We start from the raw sequence: 23,981 nt of genomic DNA on the forward strand, positions 1-23,981 counted from the left end.
CAAAAGCTCAAGAAAAAATGCCTGTTAAATAAATACAATTCTCATTATTCTGGGAGGAAGAAAAATGGTACTGATGAACCTAGTGTCAGGGCAGGAACAGAGAGGCAGACGTAGAGAACGGACTTGAGGACATTGGGGTGGGGAGGGGAAGCTGGAATGTAGTGAGAGGGTAGTATTAACATATATACACTACCAAATGTAACATAGATAGCTAGTGGGAAGCTGCTACAGAGCAGAGGGAGATCAGCTCCATACTTTGTGAAGACCTAAAGGGGTGGGATAGGGAGGGTGGGAGGGAAGGGATGTGCAGATATATGTATATATATAGCTGATTCACTTTGTTGTATAGCAGAAACTAATACAATACTGTAAAGCAATTATACTCCAATAAAGATGAAAAAATTAAAAAAAAATTAATACAATTCACAAGTACCTTAGTGCTTTTTCATCATGTTAATACTCAAATTTAATACTTTTCACCAATTAAATATCTAAGAATGTCTAAACTGGCACCTATGAGTGTATTATCTGCGTCACCTCAACAGAAACTTCCAACCTAAGAAAAGGCCACATCTAGTACTAGGAAACTGCACTCCCGTAGGTTATATTGGTGATCTACCCTCTTAGGAAAGGACTATACGAAAAATGAAAGACAAAGGTAGTTCCACTATCAGTAAAAACATATCTTTGCACACTGTCTTATACTAGCATCAAGACAACACAGGAATTCAGAAGTTATAATGAAAAAGTTGCAACTACAGAAATCACAGTAAAGGATTTTTATAAAATTGGTCCTAAATTAATAGTATAGGCAAGATCTGAACTTTGCTACTAACACCTTCTTATTCCACATGCTGCCATATTTAGGTCAACAGGGCTATTAATGTTACATGATATGATAATTAATTCAGTAGAAACTTTTCAGCAATCAGGGAGAACAGGCAGTGTTAAGAGGTAAAAACAGCTTTAACAAAGTGATGCATTAATTTCTTCCCATGCTAAACTTGCCAAATTTTTCTGTATTGCTCAAAGTGTAACTCCTAGCCATAAAAGCTCTTCCTTCAGGACCGCATAAATATTAGTAATTTCCACAAAATCGTCATTTTCCTGAAATATAATATTTAAAGTAAAAAAAGCCAATAGCATAGTATCTTATTTGGGGTATATATAAACCAGAATCTATAGTAATCAGTGGTCCATGCAAAAGGATTTCATTATGTATTGCTAATGATATGATTTATGGCCTCTTAACTCTTTAACTTTTACTTTTGTTTATGTTATTTCAAATTCAGGTGATGTTAAAACTCTTTTACTTACTTCTTCATTTTGAGGAGTTGGAGGAGGTCTTTCCAAATCCAGGAAATCTAGTGGTCTTTCACTTAACGTAAGCACACGAGGTGGTGTTTTTAGTGCCAGAGGTTTAAAGGGAGTTGACTGTATAAGGTCAAGATCTGCTGGTCTCGAAAATGGAATGTCTTCATTATTTCCTAAGAGTGAAAAAAAAAATTAAATTAAAAAAATTTTTGAAAGAAGGAAAGTAGGTAAGTTTTTAAAAGATATTGGTTTTATTAAAAAGTATTTGCCACTACACACCCACAGGAATAGCTAAAATTAAAAAGACTAATAATATGAAGTATTGGCAAGGATGCAGAACAAATCAAACTCTCATATGTCACTGAAGGCAACGTAACATGGTATAATTTCAAAAATAGCTTCACAACTTTTCATAAAGTTAAACGCCATAACTTATAATATGATCTAGCAATTCTACTCCTAAGAGATATGAAAACACATGTCTTCATAGCAGCTTTATTCCTAATAGTACCAGAAAGGAAATGACCCAAATGTCTACCAACAGGTGAATGTATAAACAAACTGTGGTGTATCCACATAGTGGAATATTAGAAATAAAATGGAATGAACAATTGATATAAGCAACAATATGGAAGAATCTCAAAAACATTACACTAAGCAAAAGAAGCCAGACCCAAGAGTAGACAGTGTATCAGTCCATTCACACAAAACTCTGGAAAGACAAATCTGATCTCTGGTTATGAAAAGATTATGCTTGCCTGGAATCGAGGGGTAGGAACTAAATGAAAAAACCTTTTGGGGGGTAATGAAAATGTTCTACATCTGGACTGTGGCAGAGGTTCTATAGGCGTGTACATTTGTCAAAACTCATCAGGCTGTACACTTTAAAATTACACACATTTTATGTATGTAAATTATACCTCAATAATTAGCTGAATTATTAAAAAATACTATTTGAAATTTCACACTATTGTAATTAGCCCTGAGCACAGGAGAGCACAGGCCCGCTCATGCTTTGCCCTCAAGAAAGCCGTCAAGAAAATGTAAAGTTGCATTTCCCAACCCCTTTTCTAATTAATATTTTGAAAAATCCCAAAAGTTCTCATAAAAATATATAAAATAAAGGTTTATCAGGCAACTTTATAAACAAATGTAAAATACCTGCTACAACAATTCTTTCTGGAACCTGCATAATCACACTAGCATTTGAAACTCCTTCTTGGAATCCTTGTTCCAGGTCAGCATTTTGTGGTGCTACCTTTAATTTTTCTGGGACCCTCATTCGCTGACTAATACCTTCGGTGTACTCCATTTCATACTGAATTCGACTAATTTCCGCCATCTCAGCAGCAGTGGGAGAAGGAAATGCTGCCCCACTCACTCTGTGGGCAAAAAATTTAAAGATGGGTGACTGAGTGTTCCAATGTCAATCTTTTCTATGTAGTGAAGTTAGAAGACAATACCTTTCAGAAAGAGCAAAAGGAGACTTCTCATTTGTGAGTACTGAATACATACAAAGGAAAAATAAAAGACTGAAGAAAATGTTTTCTTCAACACAATTACCTTCTCACTTAGTTGAAACTGCACCTTGAGGATACTGCTTAGGAGCAAATTTTTTAAATTGTATAACCATAACAAAATGTGCACACACGTATGCTCTCTTCCTCTCTGCATAAACAAATATGCATGCTGCTTATAACACAAAAATGTCTAAAATAAAACTTCAATAGAAATTTCCTAATGAATTATTTCAGGGGAAGCTGCTAGGACTTTGAAATTAGAAATTGCTGTCATGCATTGCAAAAACAAAACCTTTTACTGATGAAAATCAGATTCATAAGGTAAATAATGTTAATTCTAAATCTATTAAAAAAGAAGCAACCCCCGGAATTTCACAAATACAAATGAAAACTTCTCTTACTGAATGTATATCTGATGACTGAGATGAAATGAATACCAAATATAGAATATATATTAATAAATCTTTAATGTATGCATTCACGTTGAGGGACTATAGTGTGAAAGTTTCACACTATTAATTTGCACTTAATATCATATTTACACGCATATTTAAAAAAAAACATGACATGCCTTTAAAGGGAAAGACAGAACAAAGGCAATGAGAAACTTTCTAAATTAGAGAAGATCCATACTCCAGAGAAATGCAGTAGAAAGGAAGTTGCCCCAAGATACAAAATGCTGATAAAAGCGTAAAAGAACATAATTAGCCTACGGGCAATCAGCTTTAAGCCACTTTGTCTCAAGCCTATAACACCAGCTCAACTGAATAAAATGTCACTGACCTTCCTAGTGATGTGTCATTGCTTGTTCTTTTACTCATTTGTAATACCGTAAATACACGTCTATAATAGCTATTAAAATACTGCTACCCTGTAGTTCAGTTTACTTTACACAACAATTCCCCTACAGATCTGAACTTTTTTGGAGGTGTACATAACAACACGGACACTGCTTTTCCAGCTGTAAAAAAGAAAGAATAAAAATCAGTATTTCAACAATTCATTTCATAAGAAAACTATGAATAAAAGTAAATATCTACTTAAAATTATTTTTGGATTTCAACCAAAACCAATTTTCAAATCTCTCTTAAAAAGTTATTCGATACCTCAAAAAACATAAAGACCGTTTTAAGCACAGTCACTGCATTATGATTCTGCAAACAGGACAAAGAAAAGCTAATCAAATGTATATACAAATGTGAAGTCAGATTAGAAGAAAACATTTTGCCATAAAACTCCTCTAATTATTATATTCCGAAGAATGAAAAAAAAAACTTTTTGTTTTTTAGACTAAGTACAAATGTAGAAATCATAAAGATAATGTAAAGGGTAGAAAAATGTATTTGAGGTAGCTTAATATTTGATGTATAAGTAATGGTTTCTTTAAAAGGAAATAACTTCAAAAACCAAAGTATACTAAGTTTTCAGAGAAAGATATTATATATAAACCCAGGTCAATAAAAAATTAAAGACAGTATAAATGTAAGCCATAGCTGGGACATTTCTTAAACCCCATGTCAGAGATATATCACACACCCTAAACTCCACCTCACTGACATGCTTTGGAGAGTTCTTAGAGGTTGCTTAAGGGGCTAAGCCCCGACAACTGGTTAATTATGACTGCTAACTTGCACCTTTTACTCTTTACCAAAATATGTGAATTTTAAGGTCTTGGCAGTTTAAAGACTAAGAAAATAGAACCAAAATAGAAAATTTTTACTTACAAATGTGTACCAACTACTGCTTGCTTTTTGGCATTATCTGCTTCTGTGCTTCATATTAAATCCTTTAACTTGCTTCAATATGCATGTGCTGGATTTAGAGCCACTTTTGTCCCTGGGGGAGAAAAGACAGGAGCTAACTGAAAAACTAGATGATACTAACATTAGGGATTCATTGCTGGAAATCCTCCAAATGATGAAAGTCACTAAAGATGTACAACCTTACATTCAAAAAAAAAAAAAAAAAAAGTAAAATAAATAAAAAATGAAAAAGCTTACCACCAATTTTAGTCCTAGACAAAGCCCTATAACTATTCACTAGTTAATGCAAGATAAAAGACTATCATCGTTTCTGACTTGAATTTAGAAAAACGTAGCTGATGAAAAATATGTGTTTAAAAGAATCTTAAGACTTCTGTGTATATATAAGTGTATACACACACACACATATTAAGGAAGAACAAATGCATTGGCTCAATTTTCATCGAGCTATTTTCATTCAGTATTTAATTTCATATTTATTTAATTTCATTCATAACTTTAATTCAGTTTTTAATTTGAACCAGTAACACATGCACAAGGTACAAAGTACACACAGAGAAAATGAAGCGTCCCACCAGATTCTATCCTGTAACCACCGAGATCCCCACAGGCAACCTCTCATCAATTTCTGTGCTTCACTCTAAATGAGATACTTTTCTTATATTTGTGTGCATGTATCTGAAGCACAGTAAAAGCTTATATTTAGAAATAACACTGAAAAGAAATACCTCAAAGGAGTATAGCCTTGGGACATTATAAATTGAAATTTTATCATTATAAACAAGGGACTCAAATTGCTAGAACATTATCTACCTGAAATGTGCTATTCTCCACACTCCATTTACTACATTTCAGCTTTATTAACTTTCCACTAGTACATACCATTTAATTCTACAGCAACAGCTTCTCTTATAAGACTTAAATCACAAAGGTGGATACTGAAGAGACAACTTCTGGAAAAAGCCAAATTCTCCTGTAGCCAATCTGAGCTACTTACAAAGTAAATGGAACTTTTCTACTGAGATTTAACACTGTACTGTTCCAATTACTGGCTTTTCTGCTTAAGTAAAACAGATTAAAATCTAACTTTTTTTCTCCCTCATTAGACTATGACATTTTTGGTAATATTTTTGGCAATAAAGAAAATAAACTTCTCATTTGGAGTTAAGGTGCTAATTTCAGTTTTGTCCCTTACAACCAGTATATGAGTCTCTGTGATATAACTAAGGAGCCAGGATGCCTCCCAGAATCATAGATGCTCTTGTATCTCTACTTCCTAAGCCCACTGGTTCACAACCATCAGTAACTTACCAGCTTCACGTTTTTTTCCGTATTCACACAGTACATTTACTCTTAGCTACACTTAGTCTTTAACTCAACTTTTAAAAATCTTAAGTGTGTTTAAAAGAAAAATTTACATTACTATTTTATTTTATTTATTTTTTGGTCTTGGCCTGTGGCTTACGGGATCTTAATTCCCCCACCAGGGATTGAATCCAGGCTCCAGGCTTTTGGACCCTGGGGAATTCCCTTACATTACTATTTTAAACCATGGACTTAATGTACATATATAAAGACATGTAACAAAGACGTAACTCTTACAAAAAACTCTTATCCGCAAACCACCTAGAGTCAAGTCACATTCCACTCGTGGAAAGTGTCTCAATTTGGGGACACAAAGATTCAAGCTTGACTTTCTCATGTTCTATATTAGAACACTAGAATCCAAAGAAATAGCCCGGGAAGTCACAGAAACAACTTTGGTCAAATTGATTGCGGTTGCAAAGATTTCTATAATTTGCCAATTACCAAAAAAATGTTGGGTTGTTTGTCACTTATTGTGTGGATCTAGTTCAAGGCTTTTATACGGGTCACCCTGTTTCAGTTCTCTCTTCAAGCAACTATAGTTGAAGAATAGGGTGTATCAGAAAATCATGGTGTAGTAATCCAGAATTAATTTTAATTTTTAAAGAAAAGTCACTGAAAGCTTGGAAAAATATAAAATTAACAAATTTTAAAATAAGGTTATCAATCCACAGAAACAACACAACAAGGGAGGACAGTAACAGCTGAACTTTGTAATCTTAAAATGAGGCAGCCCTATCTGGCAGGAAGGGACAGAAAACACAATTTCCTTCTGGGAAAAAAAAACAGCAAAACCAACTCACAAGTGCTTGAAACCAAACAGACAGCAGGTCCCACACACAATTTAATTACAGGAGAAGAGACTACTGGGCACAACTAAATCGTTCTAATTCTTTGTGAATCTACTTTCCTAAGGGTTTTTCCTTTGGGATCTCATTAGCCAGTGAAATTGACACTGAAACAAATGTTTTTCATCTAGGGAGAGAAAACATTTAAGATCCTTCTGTTGAAGTCTCTCAGTGGGGTGAGAGGCCGGTATACAACTGGTTCTATATTTGGGAACAAGGGCCCTAAGGCTTTTATCTTCTGCAACTAAAAGACGCCACCACTTTTGAAAGGGTTCTCCTCCCTCGAGAATGCCCCGGGTTCTAACGTTGTAGGACGTTGCAGCCTGGGGTTTTCTTCTAAATACCATATAAGGGGAACCCATCCTGCAGACGAAGGTCAGAGGCTCGGCGGAACGGGAATCCGAGCTTGCCTCAACCTCCCAGCTCCTAGAAGTAAATCTAGGAGCATCTCCCGGCATCCACACCTGAGAGCAAGGATGCTTACACACAGGCCCGACCAGGGGCCTCTCATGGGTGCCTGGGCTTCCAACGAGGCCTTTCTCTTCGAACACGTTCTCTTCCACAAGATAAAAACAAAAACAAACCAAAAGCTACTTTTAAAGAAGGCGTGAGTCGGATTCAAGGTCTTACTGAAAGGTACCAGGACCTTGGCTGGGAAAGATGAGAGAAGACTACTACCGGTCAAACCTCGCTTGAAGCTCTCGGGACGCCCTTAGTGTTTCCCAACCCAGAAACCATTTTCTACCTGGAAAACTCTATAAATTTATCAACAAAACGAGCCCAGGCAGGGTGAAAAGGTTACCCCCAAAAACATTTGCAGCAGAGTGCGCTGCTCTCCCTTGCTTTCCACAGAATCTGAAGGGGGTGCAACGCCCTGAGAAGGAGGAAAGGCCAGGGTTTAAGGCGAGAGACCCGGGAGTCCCTCCATCGCTGGAGGATCAGGGCCGTAATCGCTAGGCCCGGCGGCCGGCTCGGGCCGGCTCAGGCAGACGTCAGCACTCACCCCTGGGCCCGCTGGAGGGTCCCCGGCGAGGGCCGCCGCCCGCCGTCTCCCGGGGCGCTCGGGTGAGCGCTCTCAGAGGCCGTTGGCGGAGCGCACCGAGGCGCACGGGCAAATCACCGGCCGTAGAGGCCCGCAGCGGGCGGGGAGAGACGCGAGAACGTCCGGGACTGGCCCCTTCCAGGAGCCGTAGTTGAGGCAGGTTCGTGGTCATGTGACACGGGGAAGGGCGGACGTAAGGCCCATGCATAAGAGCGGGGGCAGTACGACGTCTATATGGCGACATCTTTGTTGTGGGCAAGTTGCGGCAACCACATCTCCTGTCTACAAAGTAAACCTTCAGTAGCTAGTTAAATAACTAGTGTTCAGGACTGTCTGCATTAAAATCAGGACTGGGATGAGGCCTAGGAGTCTGCATATTTCGCCAGTTCTGCAAGTGATTCTTAAACACTGTACTCCAATTTTGACGACTTTTCAGTGACTTCCCTAACAGTGACCTCTGCCCTGACTACTAGCTCCGCTAATCCTTCAAGGTGAGACTCGCAGAAAAGAAGTTAGGTTTCACAGGAGTTAGCAGCCTTGTTTAGCTTTAAGAACTGTCTGCCTCTAACCATCTAAGGACTAACTTTCCGGGGGAAAGTCAATACCTTGCTCATCAGCATTGGGAGGGACTGAAGCCAATTCACGGAATACTTTATATGCTTCGATGTTAACCAACAGCCAGTGTTAACACATACGCCTGCGTGTGTACATATCTAGCCTAAAGCTATTCCAGAGATGTTACCATTCTTTAACACACTTTAGGAAGTCCTCTGAGAATTTGGTTCTTCTCGATTTTAGGAATGATCAGCCATTCCAAGCCAACCTTTTAGGGTAATTTAGAGACTGAGCTGGATAAGCCGTCTACGACCAAAACCTTTAGAAGTGAGGGTCTTCCTGCTCCACTAGTATCTTTCCACTTCTTAATTACTTTCATTGTGGTTTTTACTCCTGTCCCTTCCCCAACAGGGAAATTGAAATAACTTTCAAATGAAGATTGTGATCCAGTTACCAAATCCAAAGTCTTCTCCCTTAATCCTGATCACCCTTAATTTTCTTGCATCATTTGATTCTGTTATATTAAACGAGACAAGAGTGTGGTACATGAAAGCACCTGACAGTCTGGTTCTCAGAAAGAAAAAGAAAAGTCACTTTCTCTCCCTTACTTGGAAACTCGGCTCCCTTGTTTTTTTGTAATAATGCTTCAATCTGGGTCTTCTGTCTCTTCCATCATTAATGTGGACATTCCTGTTGATGATTCAATCCATCACTGACTGTCTTTTCACCCATAGTTGCTTCAAGTCTTTTGTGGGGAAAGGTGGTATTTAAATCTAAATAGATTAACACACTCATTTTGTCTCATCCTGTTAGACTACTTCTAGCCATTTCTTCCTAAGTGTCCCACCAGAGATTTGTTCCCAACAGAGTTTCCAACTCAAATTTTCTCCCTCTTCCCAAGCCAGATAACTTCTGAATTTCCTCATTCAGTTGATGGCAAGATCTTTCTTTCCAACCACAAGGTTCAAAATTCTGAAATCACCTTTCACTGCTTCCCAAGTCCCCCAGACTTTATATTCTCCCATCTCAAGGCTAACTGTCCACTTTGTTGGTCCTGTTCCCACTGCAAGACCATTAGCCATCATCTGGACTGTTACCCTTCTTTTTTTTGATACATAATTTAAGTGTTTATTTAGATTTCTTTAAGAATTGAAGTATAGTTTTTTTTTCATATCTTTATTGGAGTATAATTGCCTTACACTGTTTCTGCTGTACAACAAACTGAATCAGCTGTATTGATACATATATCCGCTTATCCCCTCCCTCTTAAGCCTCCCTCCCTCCCTATCCCACCCCATTATGTCATCGCTAATCATCAACTTGCTCTCCCTGTGTTATACAGCAGCTTCCTACTAGCTATTTTACATTTGGTAGTGTATATATGTCAATGCTACTCTCTCACTTGGTCCCAGCACCACCCCCGCCCCCCCCCCCCCCCCCCCGCCATGTCCTCAAGTCTGTTCTCTACATCTGCATCTTCATTCTTGCCCTGCCACTGGGTTCATCAGTACCATTTTTTTAGATTCCCTATATATGTGTTAGCATATGGTATTTGTTTTTCTTTTTCTGGATTACTTCACTCTGTATGACAGTCTCTAGGTCCATCCACCTCACTACAAATAACTCAACTTCTTTCCTTTTTATGGCTGAGTAATATTCCATTATGTATATGTGCCACATCTTCTTTATCCATTCATCTGTTGATGGACATTTAGGTTGCTTCCATGTCCTGGCTATTGTGCATAGTGCTGCAATTAACATTGTGGTACATGTATGTTTTTGGATTATGGTTTTCTCAGGGTATATGCCCAGGAGTGGGATTGCTGGGTCATATGGTAGTACCATTTTTAGTTTTTTAAGGAACCTCCATACTGTTTTCCATAGTGGCTGTACCAACTTACATTCCCATCAACAGTGCAGGAGGGTTCCCTTTTCTCCACACCCTCTCCAGCATTTATTGTTTATATATTTTTTAGTGATGGCCATTCTGACTGGTGTGAGGTGATACCTCGTGACTTTGATTTGAATTTCTCTAATGATTAGTGATGTTGAGCATCTTTTCATGTGTTTGTTGACCATCTATATGTCTTCTTTGGAGAAATGTCCATTTAGGTCTTCCGCCCATTTTTGGATTGGATTATTTGTTTTTTTTGATATTGAGCTGCATGAACTGTTTGTATATTTTGAAGATTAATCCTTTTGTAAATTGCTTCATTGGTGAATATTTTCTCCCATTCTGAGGGTTTTCTTCTTGTCTTGTTTATGGTTTCTTTTGCTGTGCAAAACCTTTAAGTTGCATTAGGTCCCATTTTTTATTTTTGTTTTTATTTCCATTATTCTAGGAGGTGGGTCATAGAGGATCTTGCTGTGATTTATGTCAAAGAGTGTTCTGCCTATGATTTCCTCTAAGAGTTTTATAGTGTCCGTCCTTACATTTAGGTCTTTAATCCATTTTGAGTTTATTTTTGTGTATGTTGTTAGGAAGTGTTCTAATTTCATTCTTTTACATGTAGCTGTCCAGTTTTCCCAGCACCACTTATTAAAGAGGTTGTCTTTTCTCCATTGTATCTTCTTGCCTCCTTTGTCAAAGATAAGGTGACCATATGTGGGTGGGTTTATCTCTGGGCTCTCTATCCTGTTCCATTGACCTATATTTCTGTTTTTGTGCCAGTACCATACTGTCTTGATCTCTGTACCCTTGTAATATAGTCTTAAGTCAGGGAGTCTGATTCCTCCAACTCTGTCTTTCCTTCTCAACATTGCTTTGGCTATTCAGGGTTGCCAAGACCAGCTTGGCGACTCAAGGCGAGTGATGGGTGCCACAAGCTTAAAGAAAACACAGACACAGATTTAAGAGAAAGATGGGACCTGGGGACTCAAGACCTCTAGGATCAAGAGCCTTGCTGATTGATCCCAGGTTGCTTTTATTGAGTTCTTGGCATAGCCTAAGGGTCTAACACTCCCAGTTTAGTCCCACAAACAAGGTTATCTTTGAAGTAAACAAACAAAGGCCTCACATGACTGGGGGCAGTGATCTTTGTTTGCCTCCTGGGTCCGATTTGAGCTGGGCATGGATTTGAGCTGGGCGTGGAGAGCAAAGCAGCTCTGGGGGCAGGAGAGCTCTCTCAAAGGGATTAAGGATCTGTGCTCCACCCCTCTGTGACTGTGCCTGTCTTAGGTTGTTCCTCCCTTGAGAAATCTTACCCGTCTCTGGCTAACCAGCCATCCTCCAGGGCCAAACAGGGTGATATGAGGTGTGCAAGTGAGAAAGGGGCTGTGCCCCCAGAGAGGGTCAATTTTCTGTTTCCATGGTAGCCTATGCCCCCATGGTCTCCACGCCCAGCACCGTTAGTTCCTCCGCTGCTCAAGCAGGACATCCTGCATCCAGTTGCTCGGCCCACATACTTTAATTACTTTTAGTAACATTTTCAAGGTTTCAGAAAGGCTCCTGAATGTTTTCCCACACAGGGTCTTTTGTATTTCCATACAAATTGTAAAATATCTTGTTCTAATACTGTGAAAAATGCCATTGGTAATTTAATAGGGATTGCATTGAATCTGTAGATTGCTTTGGGTAGTATAGTCATTTCCACAATGTTGATTCTTCCAATCCAAGAACATGGTATATCTCTCCATCTGTTTGTATCATCTTTGATTTCTTTCATCAGCATACCCTCTTTTTTAAATTAATTAAATAATTTATTTATTGGCTGCATTAGGTCTTTGTTGCTGCATGTGGGCTTTCTCTAGTTGCAGTGAACAGGGGCTGTTCTTCATTGTGGTGTGTGGGCTTCTCAGTGTGGTGGCTTCTCTTGTTGAGGAGCACAGGGTCTAGGCACGTGGGTTTCAGTAATTCTGGCACATGGGCTTAGTTGCTCCGCGGCATGTGGGATCTTCCTGGACCAGGGCTCGAACCTGTGTCCCCTGTATTGGTAGGTGGATTCTTAACCACTGATCCACCAGGGAAGTCCCTGGACTGTTACCCTTTTAACTGGCCTCCCCATTTCCAATATTTTTCTTTCTCTAATTATTCCTAGATATTGGATTCACAAAGAATCTATTTTTACAGTTTGTGACAAAGACATCCCAAATTTGAAGCCCCAAATACAAAAAGAAATTGATGACTTATAGTTCCCCACAAATTCAGATGTCCATACAGCAATACAATAACTTTTAAAAACGCTTAAAACTGGAATAGCCTGGAAGGGCAGTATATTAAATATTGGCTCTTTCATGTTACCATTTGTATGATCATTCTACTCTTTGCCTAAAATCTTCAGTGGGTTTCTAATACCAACCAATGATGTACCAGTTCACCTTGGTGTTCTAAACCCTAACATGGCCCTCACCTCCTGCTATGCCACTTTAGTTACCACTCTGTGTGTGTGTGTGTGTGTGTGTGTGTGAGAGAGAGAGAGAGAGAGAGAGAGAGATATTCCATATATTCTTGACCATTAATTGTTCTCTGAGATTTCTTCATGCTTCCCTAACTACCTACCTACCTTTATCTATGCTATTTCTGCCACCTAGAATGCCATCCTGCCTCTGATCACCTTCTGTTTCTTGAAATCCTAACTGCCCGTAAAGGACCACCTAAAATGTCCCCTGTCTTATGATTTGCTGAGAGTTCCAACTTTTGAACCACTTTTTGTTGACTCTTACAATACTTGTAACATTCTGTTCAGTATTATAATTATCTATGTATTTGCCTTATTTTCCCTACCAGATGATAAGTTCCATGTTTGAAACCAAGGTCTTCATCTCATTCCTCTATCTTCATAGAGCAACCATATTGAGCATGTTATAGGTCTTGGGTATAAAGTAATGAGATCTATTTCCTTATTTGACTGATAAATTGGAATTAAAGATAATTCCAAAGCAATACTTCCAAAAAGCTTTTGAGCAGTGTTAGCATTTTTAGAAACACCATAGAGCCTCCAAAAACCTAGAGAGGGTCATATTTATCTGAGTGTTTAAGTTGAGCCTGATTATTCAAATTCAGTTACTCTTCCTCTCGTGTTTGGTTGTCTCTTAGTTTCCAGTAAACAGAGCTGGGATTAGGGTGAGGTGAATTAGGCACTCTTCCTGCTTCAAAAGTGCCCTGTTAATACCTTGCAAAGAATCCCTTAGAAACTGATCAAGATTTTTCTTTCTAAACAGACTTATAAGTAGAGAGAATGAACTTAAACACAGCATTCATTCTTCTACTTGTCAGCAGTAAAAATAAGTTCATTAAAATGGATTAGTCAATCTCTACTCAAAATGTTTTCAAATTAGAATTTTTTTGCCCAGTTATGAGACTGTTTCTAAATATTTATTTAGGCAACAATTTTCATGGTTTTCTTAGAATTATTACCCAGCACACTATCCATTCATTCTGTGTTTTCCTTTGATTATATTTTTATTGTCATTTAACACAGTCCCAAAATTCCTTACATATTAGAATTCAGAGTTTGTATGTTAAAGGCATTCATCTTTACCAGTTCTCTCTTTGAAATTTTATGAATGTTTTTCCTTGAATAAGGAGTATTTGCATTATAAATGGGAAACATTTATCAAAATATATGACCCATAACTTCTGTAATCTATATGTTTTCCTATTGATTTGTAAAAACTCCTTAAATACCTTAATGGGAAATTAGTAAAGATATGATATACATCTATCTCAAAGGCCTAAGATTGCAAGTCCTTTGATTCTGCAGTTTTCCTCCTAGAAGTTTATCCTGAGGAAATAATTGGACAAATGTAAAATAAAATGTGTATAATTTGTCCACAATAAAACTAAACTAAATGTCCATCAATTCATTGATTTATGTAGGAAACCCACATAAATAATGATTAGTTCTTATCTATTGATGTGAAAATATGTCCACAGTGTATTAAGTTTAATAAAAAAAATTTAGTTTCAAAACAGCATGCTTTTTATTCCATTTTTGTTTAAAAATATATTTACAAGAAAAAAGTCTGAAAGGATATTACCTTAATTTTCTTGGGTCGGGGTGAGGGGTTAGATAGATGATGGCAATTTTTATATTCGTCTTCATAATTGCTGTTGTTTTTACAGTGAACCAATACTATTTTTACAGTACAAAAAAATAAATTTGTTTACATTTTGAAAGAAATAAGACCAGATATAATTTTTCAATTTTATTCTTAGACAATACAATAAAATAATATTTAAGCTGTAATTACAGAAATATTAGTACATTACAACATTGTAATTTTGTCAAGATATAATAATATAAAATATTCAATATATTTTAAATATATTTCATCTGGTTATAGAGTAAATATTAAATTAAGTTTAGTAGCAGTAAGTTACATTGGGTGCATAGAAAAATCTTTGTAAGTTAAATTAGCAATAAATTCAAATTTAGAATTATTGTAATACTTTTATAAATAAGTTACTTAATAATGTTTATCTTGCAAAAAGACCTTGAGAAATTCATTTTTTCAGCACACTGTGAAATTCCAAAATTGAAGCCCCAGATTTAAGAGAAACAAGTTGTTTATATTTTATCTACAAAGTTAAATCTTCACAACCTTATAAACTACTGATAGGTATCTGGAAAGTAATGCATATGAACTACGTTTTAATGTTCAGTTTTAGAAGCGGAACTGAGCAACTGTTAATATGGCTTCATTGGAATTTAAGGCTTTAGCATCACTTGTCTTCCTCAGAAGTTAAACACTGATAAGAGGGCAAGAAAAGATGGAGGCTTGGGGACAAGCACAGGCCAGTCATTTGGCATTAGCACCAATATAGGACTTTTACTTATTAGCAAAATTAGATGACCTTAAGGTCGTCTGTGATTTTGGACTTTTAAAGAGAGGTATGGAGGGAGCAGTAGTAGCCATTGTACCCAGTAACTGTCTGTAGAATTGTTTCTTGGGTGCCTAGAGCAGTTCTTCTCAATCAGAAATCATCTGGAGGACTTGTTAAAATACAGATTTCTGGGCCTTACCCCCAGAGTTTCTGATTCTAAAAGTCTAGGGTGAGCGCTAGAATTTGCATTTATGACAAGTACCCAGATGCTGCTGATGCTGCTGGTCCAGGGACCACATTTTGAGAATTGCTGACCTACACAGGGTTTGTGGAGAGCAGCTAGCTCTATGCCATTATAGTACATTTAAGAGAGCAGGGTATTTTTAGAGCAAAAAAAGTCTTAGTATAAGGCAAACTTTGACACAGTACAGATTTAGAGACCAGTATCACAGAACTAACTTAAAAGAATTCTTTGTTGTGTGGGGAAACAAATAGAAACTTTGTACTAAGCCATCATAGGGCGATATTATTCAGTTAGAGAAAAATATTTAAATAAATGCTTGTTCTTCATCATTGCTTGATTATTTAGGATGAAAAGTCACAGTTCTATTTTCTCTTTATTTCTTCATTGTCTCCTCTTCATGCACACCTGACAGCGACTTATTATCCTTTCTAACTCCCCAGCTTTCACAGTTGATGGAATAGGTTTTCTGAAATAAAAAACAAAAACAAAACTATATTTAAAAAAAAAAAAACGCACAAAAAAGTCTCATCAATTTACAGATAAAAGGGAAATACTTCCTGGGTTTGAGTTTTATTCATGAATATTGTAGCTCATCTAAACTTTATTATAGGGAGGGTTATTTCTGAAAAGGTATATATGTCAACATTTTATCATGTTAGCTGTATTTAGCCACCACTTGCAGGTGGAAACTTATAGATCATTTTTTCTGAAATAAAAACTACTCCTATCCTTTTAATACTCTGTATTACTCACAAGTCTTCCAATACAGTAAATTAAGATTGGCAGATCATTTAGTATTGATAGTTTTATTCAGTAGTCTATAAATTCACCTATAAATATTAAATATATTTAGCGATGACAAAAATCACATTGTTTTGGACTTCACTGGTACAGTAGCACAAACCATGACTGCTTGTTGACTCCAGACCACTTGTGAACTGGATTTTATTGGCTACACAGGCCAAACAGGGTTTTATTGGCATGGAGAGAGTTTTTCAGATGTGAGGACATCAGCACACAGGGAATGAAAATCTACCATAGGCAACAACCTTTGACTAGTTATGCAGTTGAGTCATTGGATTAAACTTGACTTTGAAGAGTTACCTGAACATTCTTTGGGGGTCTAATGAAGCCAGCCAGAAACTGTAGGAATTTGAATAGTAGTTGCACGTCCCTCTTCCATGGCATTCTATAAATGGGCTGGCCCGGAATTCTTCTAAGCAGGAGCCGGGGGATGCCAGTGCTTGCCCCGTGCCCTCCGAACCTGCGCTTGTGAACTGTCATAGTAAAAGATTCCAAATAAGAATTCTCTGCATGGTGCTCACATTTCCAGTGCTCTTAAATTTTCTTTTTTGTAATGGAAGACAGTGAGAAAAAAAAAATCCGGAAAGGATGAATTAAGCCTCTTGTGCTTCTTTACCCACATTTCCTAACACTCCAGCTACCTTCCAAGTTGAAGGACAGACGTCAAAAATAAAGTAAAGGCTGTTTATTTTGCCTGGAATGCTGCTTTGCCCCAGGTCTGGCCAGTTCTTTCTTGTCATTCAGGGATCTGCTTAAATATAACCGCCAAAAAGCTTTCCTTGACTTCGCCCCTATCAGTCTCTCCCGTTATCTTGCCTTATTTCCTTCATAGGACTGCTCACCATCTGAACTCATTCCTGCTACTCTTATTTTATCTTCTTGCTTATATGTCTGTCACTAGGATATATGCTCCATGAGAGCAGCACCTTTGGTTCACTGCTCGTATCCTTAGTACCTAGAATGGTCATGGCACATAGTAGGTGTTCCATAAATATTTGGTGAGTTAATGATTGAATGAATGGACGTCTGTGAGTAAAGAAGGGGGAATAATGTATTTCATAAACAATGCTACACAGAATATGAATAACCACTCACCATCTTTGCGCAGGTATCAGAATCACAAATGTCAATCCTTAGCACAGTTAGTACTTATATCTGGGGAATTTTTCTTTAAAAGGCTGTTTCTCTTAGTTCCCATCTTCACAGGCGCTTCAAAGGGTCACAGTAGAAGGCACAAAGATTTTGGAGTAGGCAGACCCAGATTCGAATCCCAGGTTTACCACTTACTAGTTGTGAGACCCTGGGGAATTCATTCTTATTTGTAAAACTATAGATGATAGAAACTACCATGCCCAGTTTTTAGAAGGATTTTGGAGGATATATAAAACAACAGCCACATTAAAAAAAAAAAAGGCATTCTGTTACCAATATGGTAGCTACTATTCACCTAAATGTCTTACTTAGAATTTGTGGGTCATCTCTTCCTGAGAAGTCTATTTTTGAAAACACTCCATTATTTACCAAAAAACAACTTACTTGAAGTAAAAAAAAAAAAAAAAAAAAAAAGCACATTTGCAGATTTTCAAGCAAATATCCACAGCAGACTGTGCATACTGAGGTCAAGCAATATCATTCCTGGGGGCCACATCTCCTCCAGCCCAATGTAAGATTCCACGGAGGATCTTCACTACGAATTTACTGTCCCTTTCCTCCTTACCATGATGAAAGAAAATCCTTTCCAGAGAGAAATCCAGCTTGGGGGACAAGAGGGAATATCCGTGGTTTGGCTATGCACAGCTATGGCCATCGCAGGACCTTCACAGACCATGCATCTGTAACAGGAAACAAAGAATATGGTGGCGTCGCCACTTTCTGCACCACAATGTGCTCCCTTACATTCCATTACAAACGAAGTGATTCACCTGCTCCCATCGTGAAACTACGGGATTGGGATTTTACCTGCTAATGTAAGGCTCCAGGGCCCTGCCAGTAATTGGAGCCATGTCCATTGGCATCAGAGCTGGTGTTGACAGCCAGTATGAATAATCATTTCGAGATGCAAAATTACATACATTGTTGATATTGCAGAACAAGAATGGCATTGTGGTAAATCTCTGCAGGCAGCTGCCGAGAGTTCCTAATAAAGCATCAGACTGGGTGTCACTTTCAATAAGTTCAAATTATTTTGATTATCATTACTCAATAGAGGCTAATTAAAACATGACCTATGGCAAAAACTGGAGCAAGACAATGCAAATGAGTTATTTGCAAAATGTGTGATTGAAAAGTTTTAATACTGATAGAAATCAAAGATCCAAAAGGGAAACAAATCCTCCTTCCTCCTTCCACCCTCAACAGTTCCTGTGGCCCTTTCTAATCAGTCTAGAACTTGAGGACTAGTGGAGGTCAGTTCGAAAAATGTCTTTGCTTCAACGTATTCCCAGCTCTTCATATGTATATGATAGCCCATAACCAGACAAAGCTTTAGAAGAGATGTTACTTTGAAGATTAAACAGCAGACAGATTACTTAAGTTAAAACTGTTTGCATTGCATAGGACAAACTAGATTGGCATTCACGAGCCAGGCTCCTTCTACAGCAGGGGCCCCCAACCCCCAGGCCACGGACAGGTACCTGTCCATGGCCTGCTAGGAACCAGGCCACACAGCAGGAGGTGAGTGTTGGTTGAGTGAGCAAAGCTTCATCTGTATTTACAGCCGCTCCACATCACTCCCCATTGCTCCTATTACTGCCTGAGTTCTGCCTCCTGTCAGATCAGCAGTGGCATTAGATTCTCCTAGGAGTGAGAACCCTACTGTGAGCTGCGCGTGCAAGGGATCTAGGTTGCGTTTTCCTTATGAGAATCTAATGCCTGATGATCTGAGGTGGAGCTGACAGGGTCCCATCACACCCAGATGGGACCATCTAGTTGCAGGAAAACAAGCTCAGGGCTCCCACTGATTCTGCATTATGGTGAGTTGTGTAATTATTTACATTATATATCACAATGTAATACTAATAGAAATAAAGTACACAATAAACATAATATACTTGAGTCATCCGGAAACCATCCCCCCACCCCCATGGAAAAACTGTCTTCCACAAAACCAGTCCCTGGTGCCAAAAAAGTTGGGGACCGCTGTTCTACAGCTTACCTTCCAGGATGCATATTAGACAGGCCGATGTCTGTCTTTAAAAAGTGCTGTAAGATACTCAGGTTGTTTACACTTAACTTCAGAGGGAAGTACCCCAGGCCATATAAATGTATAGTCTGTATGTGGAACACAGTGGCTAGAGACAAGAATGCGGCCATTACCCAGGTCCTGTCCATGGGATTGTTCGTTTCCTTGCACAAAGAGAAGAGAGAACCCGCTGTAGAGGGGCTCTGTCCCTTCTGGACAGGAGGGAATTGCCGTGGTCTGGCTGTGCCGAGTGAAGACAAAGCCCCTCATCATTGCTCCCCTTGCCGGTGGTCCCGTGTCTCCAGGTTTCCCCTTCAGGCCTGGCAGGCCGTCAGATCCAGGTGGTCCTTTAACAAACACACTAGACATGTTGCAACACAAAACCTCACACTTGTTTTTCCAAAATACTAATTTAAATATGTGTATATATTTATTAAGCCTCAAATACAGAAAGGAGTCCTAAAGAATAATGGTTTATAAAATGGCCAGATGTTGACTATTTTCTTGCAAATGCCTTATTACAGATATTTGTGTATATCCGATGATGAGATTTTTGAGATCAGGTTTTCATCTTTGTATTGCCCTGTGGTGCCTGGCATCCAGATGAATCCCATCTACTTGTGAATAAATCTCAACACAGTTTGTGTTGTAGTACCCTTGCTCTTGCTGTGGCCCCATTCTGTAACTCAGGCTTGGTTAGTAAAGGTTTTATATTTATATAATTTTAATAAAGGTTTTGTTTTTTACCATTTCGAGGAAAGTTGAATGATTAACAGTGTTTTAAAGTGCACTCAGGACAATACTAAATCACGAGTGATATGTGATTAGTATTATAATTAACATTATATTTAAAGACACATCTAGTCTTTACAGTTGTATTACAGTAGATCTAGGCATATGTCAGTGAATTGGGAAATCATGTTTAGAATTTTTTCTTACTTTAACAAAGTCAGCAATCCTGAAAAATAAGATTTGGACATCTAAGTGTTTTCTAGAAGGGTGCTTTTGAAACTTCTGCAGAAGATGGATTTTGATTCAGGCATATCAAGTTGACACATATAAGCTTCTGTTCAGACTAAAGTACTTAAAGAGGCCCCTTTTGGGGACACACAAGTGAGTCCTTGAGTTATAGTCAAGAATGGCAGGGTTAAAAGATGGCTTTCCTAAAAAAGGATACTAAGTTGCTCTTCTAGTCATATCAAGGTAATATTTTTCCAACTATGTACTTAGGTGCCACTCTTATAGGTAGATATTATTAACTAAGTACACAGTATCAGATTTTCTGAAAATAGAATTGGTGTTTCATTAGGTCTATTTGCCCTCACGTTAAAAATCTGGAGCACATTTGCCCAGTTAAGAGACAGGAAGAATGGTGTATTCCAGTAACTCGAGTTTTTATTTTCCTCCAAAAGAACGTTTTGCCCCTAGCTTAGTCTTATCTGCACAACACAAACTGAAAGATCCAGAGGACTCTTGTAGTCACAAATTCAAACAAGGCTCCTGTCTCTGTATATATGCAGATAATAGCTCTCCTTCAGTGAAGGAGCACAGCCAGCTGTTTGTTTACCTTGCTCTCCTTTACAACCTTTGTTGCCTTTTTCTCCAACTGGTCCAGGAGTTCCTGGTAGTCCATCCTTGCCTGGTTTACCTCTTGGCCCACAGGGTCCTAGGCAAAAAACCAACATTGTATTGAATGGTTTATATACAATAAAAGGCAGGGAGGCCAACCATCCCAGTTTACCCAAGACTTCCCCAGTTTCAGCAATGAAAGTCCTGCAAACAAAAGAGACCCTCACCCCGTGGCAAAGTGGGACAGCTGGTCATCCAACATGTCACACCCTACTTCCCAGGGGAAAAAAAAACCACCCTAAAAAATGAACTAAGAGTATACGAAATACAGCAGTTTAAAGCTGTGCTACTATTTTGATTTATGTTGCTCCAGAATTCACTATGCCCTTGTATTGATCAATGTAATACATAATATCTCTCTTATTTCCTAGGTGATTCAGGCAAACCTAGAACACAACAATTCTATTCAGAGGTCTATTGCAATATACTAAGCCTATATAAAGGGGTTAGTTCAATTTCCATGCACCAATATTTTGAAAAGATTTCATAATATTAAGTGCACATTTGCATTTGCTACTCTTCCAAGTGCTGTACAAAGTGTTAGAAAAGTATAAATACATGGAACTCAGGTTTATTCAGGCAATCATTTAGAAATAGAGCCCTAGGTCTGACAGTTGTAAGAGATGATAGACTTAATACTTTTACCTTAATAAAAAAAAAATCCTGAGTGCCCCAAAGTGTATGTGCTCAAGTTTATACTACACACAACAGTTTTTGATAGAGTAAATAAAGTCAAAAGGTCTTTTATTTGCTGGTCAAGAGTAAAATGAGCTCAATCCCCAAAGCTGATTATTCAAAACACTATAATGTGTAACCTTTTCTGTGAAGTTGTATTGTTTGTTTCCAAACCTCTTTACAGGAAGTTTGGTTTAGCTACTTCCTAGTGATCTGATACCTGGGTTTCCCGGTGGCCCCAGGGGCCCAGGTTCTCCTTGCATCCCTGGTTCTCCAGCTGGGCCAGGTGGGCCTGGGCTTCCTGGAAGGGAGATGATCTTCACTGTGCCAGGGTCTCCACGTACACCTATTGACATGAACATAAAAAGATGATGGCTTTCCTGATCAGTTACTCTTTCTTCATGGAGAGCCATACTAAGGAAATAATATTTACCAGGTGGTCCTTTTGGTCCAGTTTGCCCTGGAGGTCCACTTGGTCCCAGAAATCCTGAATTACCCTTCTCCCCTTAAAAAAAAAAAGAAAAAAAAGGCAGTGTCATTCCACATAGAACAATGGATTTCCTAGCTCTTCAGGTTGATGATTGACTCTAAGGGGAGATACTGGGAGTTATGAATAGAGGTTATGAGCTCTGTGACAATGGCTGCAACTTAATTATATTCATGTGGATTTTGGCATTTCATTTGGACCCAATTGGTCATGCTTAATGTCTATTAAAAATATATTCTAGAAATAGGCAATAAGAACTAGTATTTTAGCATTGAAGAGGAAGAGTTGCTAAGAGTTCACTTTTTTTTTTTTGGCTCCACCACACAGCTTGTGGGATCTTAGTTCCGCGACCAGGGATCAAATCCAGACCCTCGGCAGTGAAACTGTGGAGTCCTAACCACTGGTCCTCCAAGGAAGTTCAGAAACCTAAGAGTTCACTTTTTAAGTTCAGAAACCAATTCAATTTAATACTTAAGGTAAAATATGAAGTGACCTTAAAACCTATTTTATCACTTCCTAGTGAATTATTTCATTTGTCACATAGTTATTTACTTTCTCAGCTTACTACTCTAGCTTTACTAGTAGCCCAAAGTTAGTTATGTTAGGAACTCTCATGAGCTCATATAGACTATCTGCCTTGATGTAAACTATCAAAATGGTAAGATTTCTCTCTCAAACGGTCTTTGACATGAATAAAAGTTTACCAAGAACCATCGATTTGGAGAAATAGTCTCTTTTAAAAAATCTTGACATAATGTAGACATTATATCTGATTACTTAGAAAGAAAATACTAAATACGATATTCATAGCAGAAATAAAACAATCACATTACCAAAAGTTAAATGGTAACTACACTATAAATTATCCACTAGATATCAGAACTTGAGGGTGCTGTTAACATTTGCTTATATCTAGCAGAAGAGGCCTAAGTATTTTTCCCTTTGGGGATTAAAATTTTCCAAATAAAGAAGTGCAAACTCATCGGTAGTGCCAGATGATGGAGAGTCTTATTCTGAAATCTAAGAGAGTAAATGAATGTGTTTCATGGAACATATTTCAAAATAACTGATTTTACAAATCTTCCCTCTATATACATCTAAATATTTCGCCAGAATATTCTCTCTTTAGTAGGGCCTTTCTATAATTTTTCAAGTCTTAGCTATTTCTGTTCTAAGACATGGGGGAGTGACAGATGGTCCACGTTTTCCCCAGGCTGCCTGCCAGTATTCATCCACCCAATGTTTAGTGAGCTCCTCAGAATCACTTGCTTTGATTTCTTCTTTGCTATTTTGTTCCTTGATGGGCCAGTGTTTTGTTTTGTTTTTTCCTTGGCCGTGTGTGGGATCTTAGTTCCCAGACCAGGGATCAAACCCATGCCTCCTGCAGTGGAAGCGTGAAGTTTTAACCACTGGACCGATAGGGAGGTCCCAAGAGTCAGTGACTGAAAGCATTGAAAAGGCTCTCTTTGAACTCCACCTTGTCCTCCCTTGTACTTGGAAAAGTTTGTCTGTCACAGAAATGTGGTTTTGTTCACTTTGGTTATACTTCTTGTTTAGCATCTATTTAGTCTATGGTAATAGATTCCCTGCATACACAAAACCATACCAGTGGATTTAAGCAGCTAAGACAACACATCCAATATTCAAAATGTCATTTGAGGTCATAGCACCCTTATGGAAGATTTAAGAATTATCATCTGAAACATGAAATTTAAGCTTATGTGTATGAACATTTTAAACTTAAAATCTCCAAATTATATGTCTTCTCTAATTAAAAACATAATGCAT

At 38.1% G+C, this 23,981-nt stretch overlaps 2 protein-coding genes across 14 annotated transcripts in view; both read right to left on the minus strand.

The window, feature by feature from the left end:
* MFF (mitochondrial fission factor) overlaps positions 1–8,014 on the minus strand; it is a 36,078-nt gene extending 28,064 nt beyond the window's left edge. For 9 of the 13 annotated variants that reach the window (XM_057744192.1, XM_057744191.1, XM_057744202.1 and 6 more), the window contains exons 1-5: positions 7,814–7,988; positions 4,559–4,670; positions 3,618–3,795; positions 2,476–2,696; positions 1,318–1,487 (exon numbers count right to left, since the gene is read on the minus strand). In XM_057744192.1, coding sequence (XP_057600175.1) covers positions 1,318–1,487; positions 2,476–2,696; positions 3,618–3,655 — 429 coding nt within the window. In that variant the 5' untranslated portion in view covers positions 3,656–3,795; positions 4,559–4,670; positions 7,814–7,988. Of the gene's footprint in view, positions 1–1,317; positions 1,488–2,475; positions 2,697–3,617; positions 3,796–4,558; positions 4,671–7,813 lie in introns of all 13 variants that reach the window. The other 4 variants (XM_057744201.1, XM_057744197.1, XM_057744199.1 and 1 more) reach the window with 4 other exon arrangements.
* Positions 8,015–14,923: 6,909 nt separating this feature from the next.
* COL4A3 (collagen type IV alpha 3 chain) overlaps positions 14,924–23,981 on the minus strand; it is a 141,433-nt gene continuing 132,375 nt past the window's right edge. Inside the window, exons 45-52 of the mRNA XM_057746912.1 lie at positions 22,140–22,211; positions 21,927–22,052; positions 20,970–21,068; positions 19,537–19,749; positions 18,181–18,358; positions 17,939–18,053; positions 16,522–16,694; positions 14,924–15,883 (exon numbers count right to left, since the gene is read on the minus strand). Coding sequence (XP_057602895.1) covers positions 15,799–15,883; positions 16,522–16,694; positions 17,939–18,053; positions 18,181–18,358; positions 19,537–19,749; positions 20,970–21,068; positions 21,927–22,052; positions 22,140–22,211 — 1,061 coding nt within the window. The 3' untranslated portion in view covers positions 14,924–15,798. The remainder of the gene's footprint in view (positions 15,884–16,521; positions 16,695–17,938; positions 18,054–18,180; positions 18,359–19,536; positions 19,750–20,969; positions 21,069–21,926; positions 22,053–22,139; positions 22,212–23,981) is intronic.

Source organism: Hippopotamus amphibius, chromosome 8 (assembly GCF_030028045.1).
Source record: "Hippopotamus amphibius kiboko isolate mHipAmp2 chromosome 8, mHipAmp2.hap2, whole genome shotgun sequence".
In the NCBI taxonomy this organism is placed as follows: Eukaryota; Metazoa; Chordata; class Mammalia; order Artiodactyla; family Hippopotamidae; genus Hippopotamus; species Hippopotamus amphibius.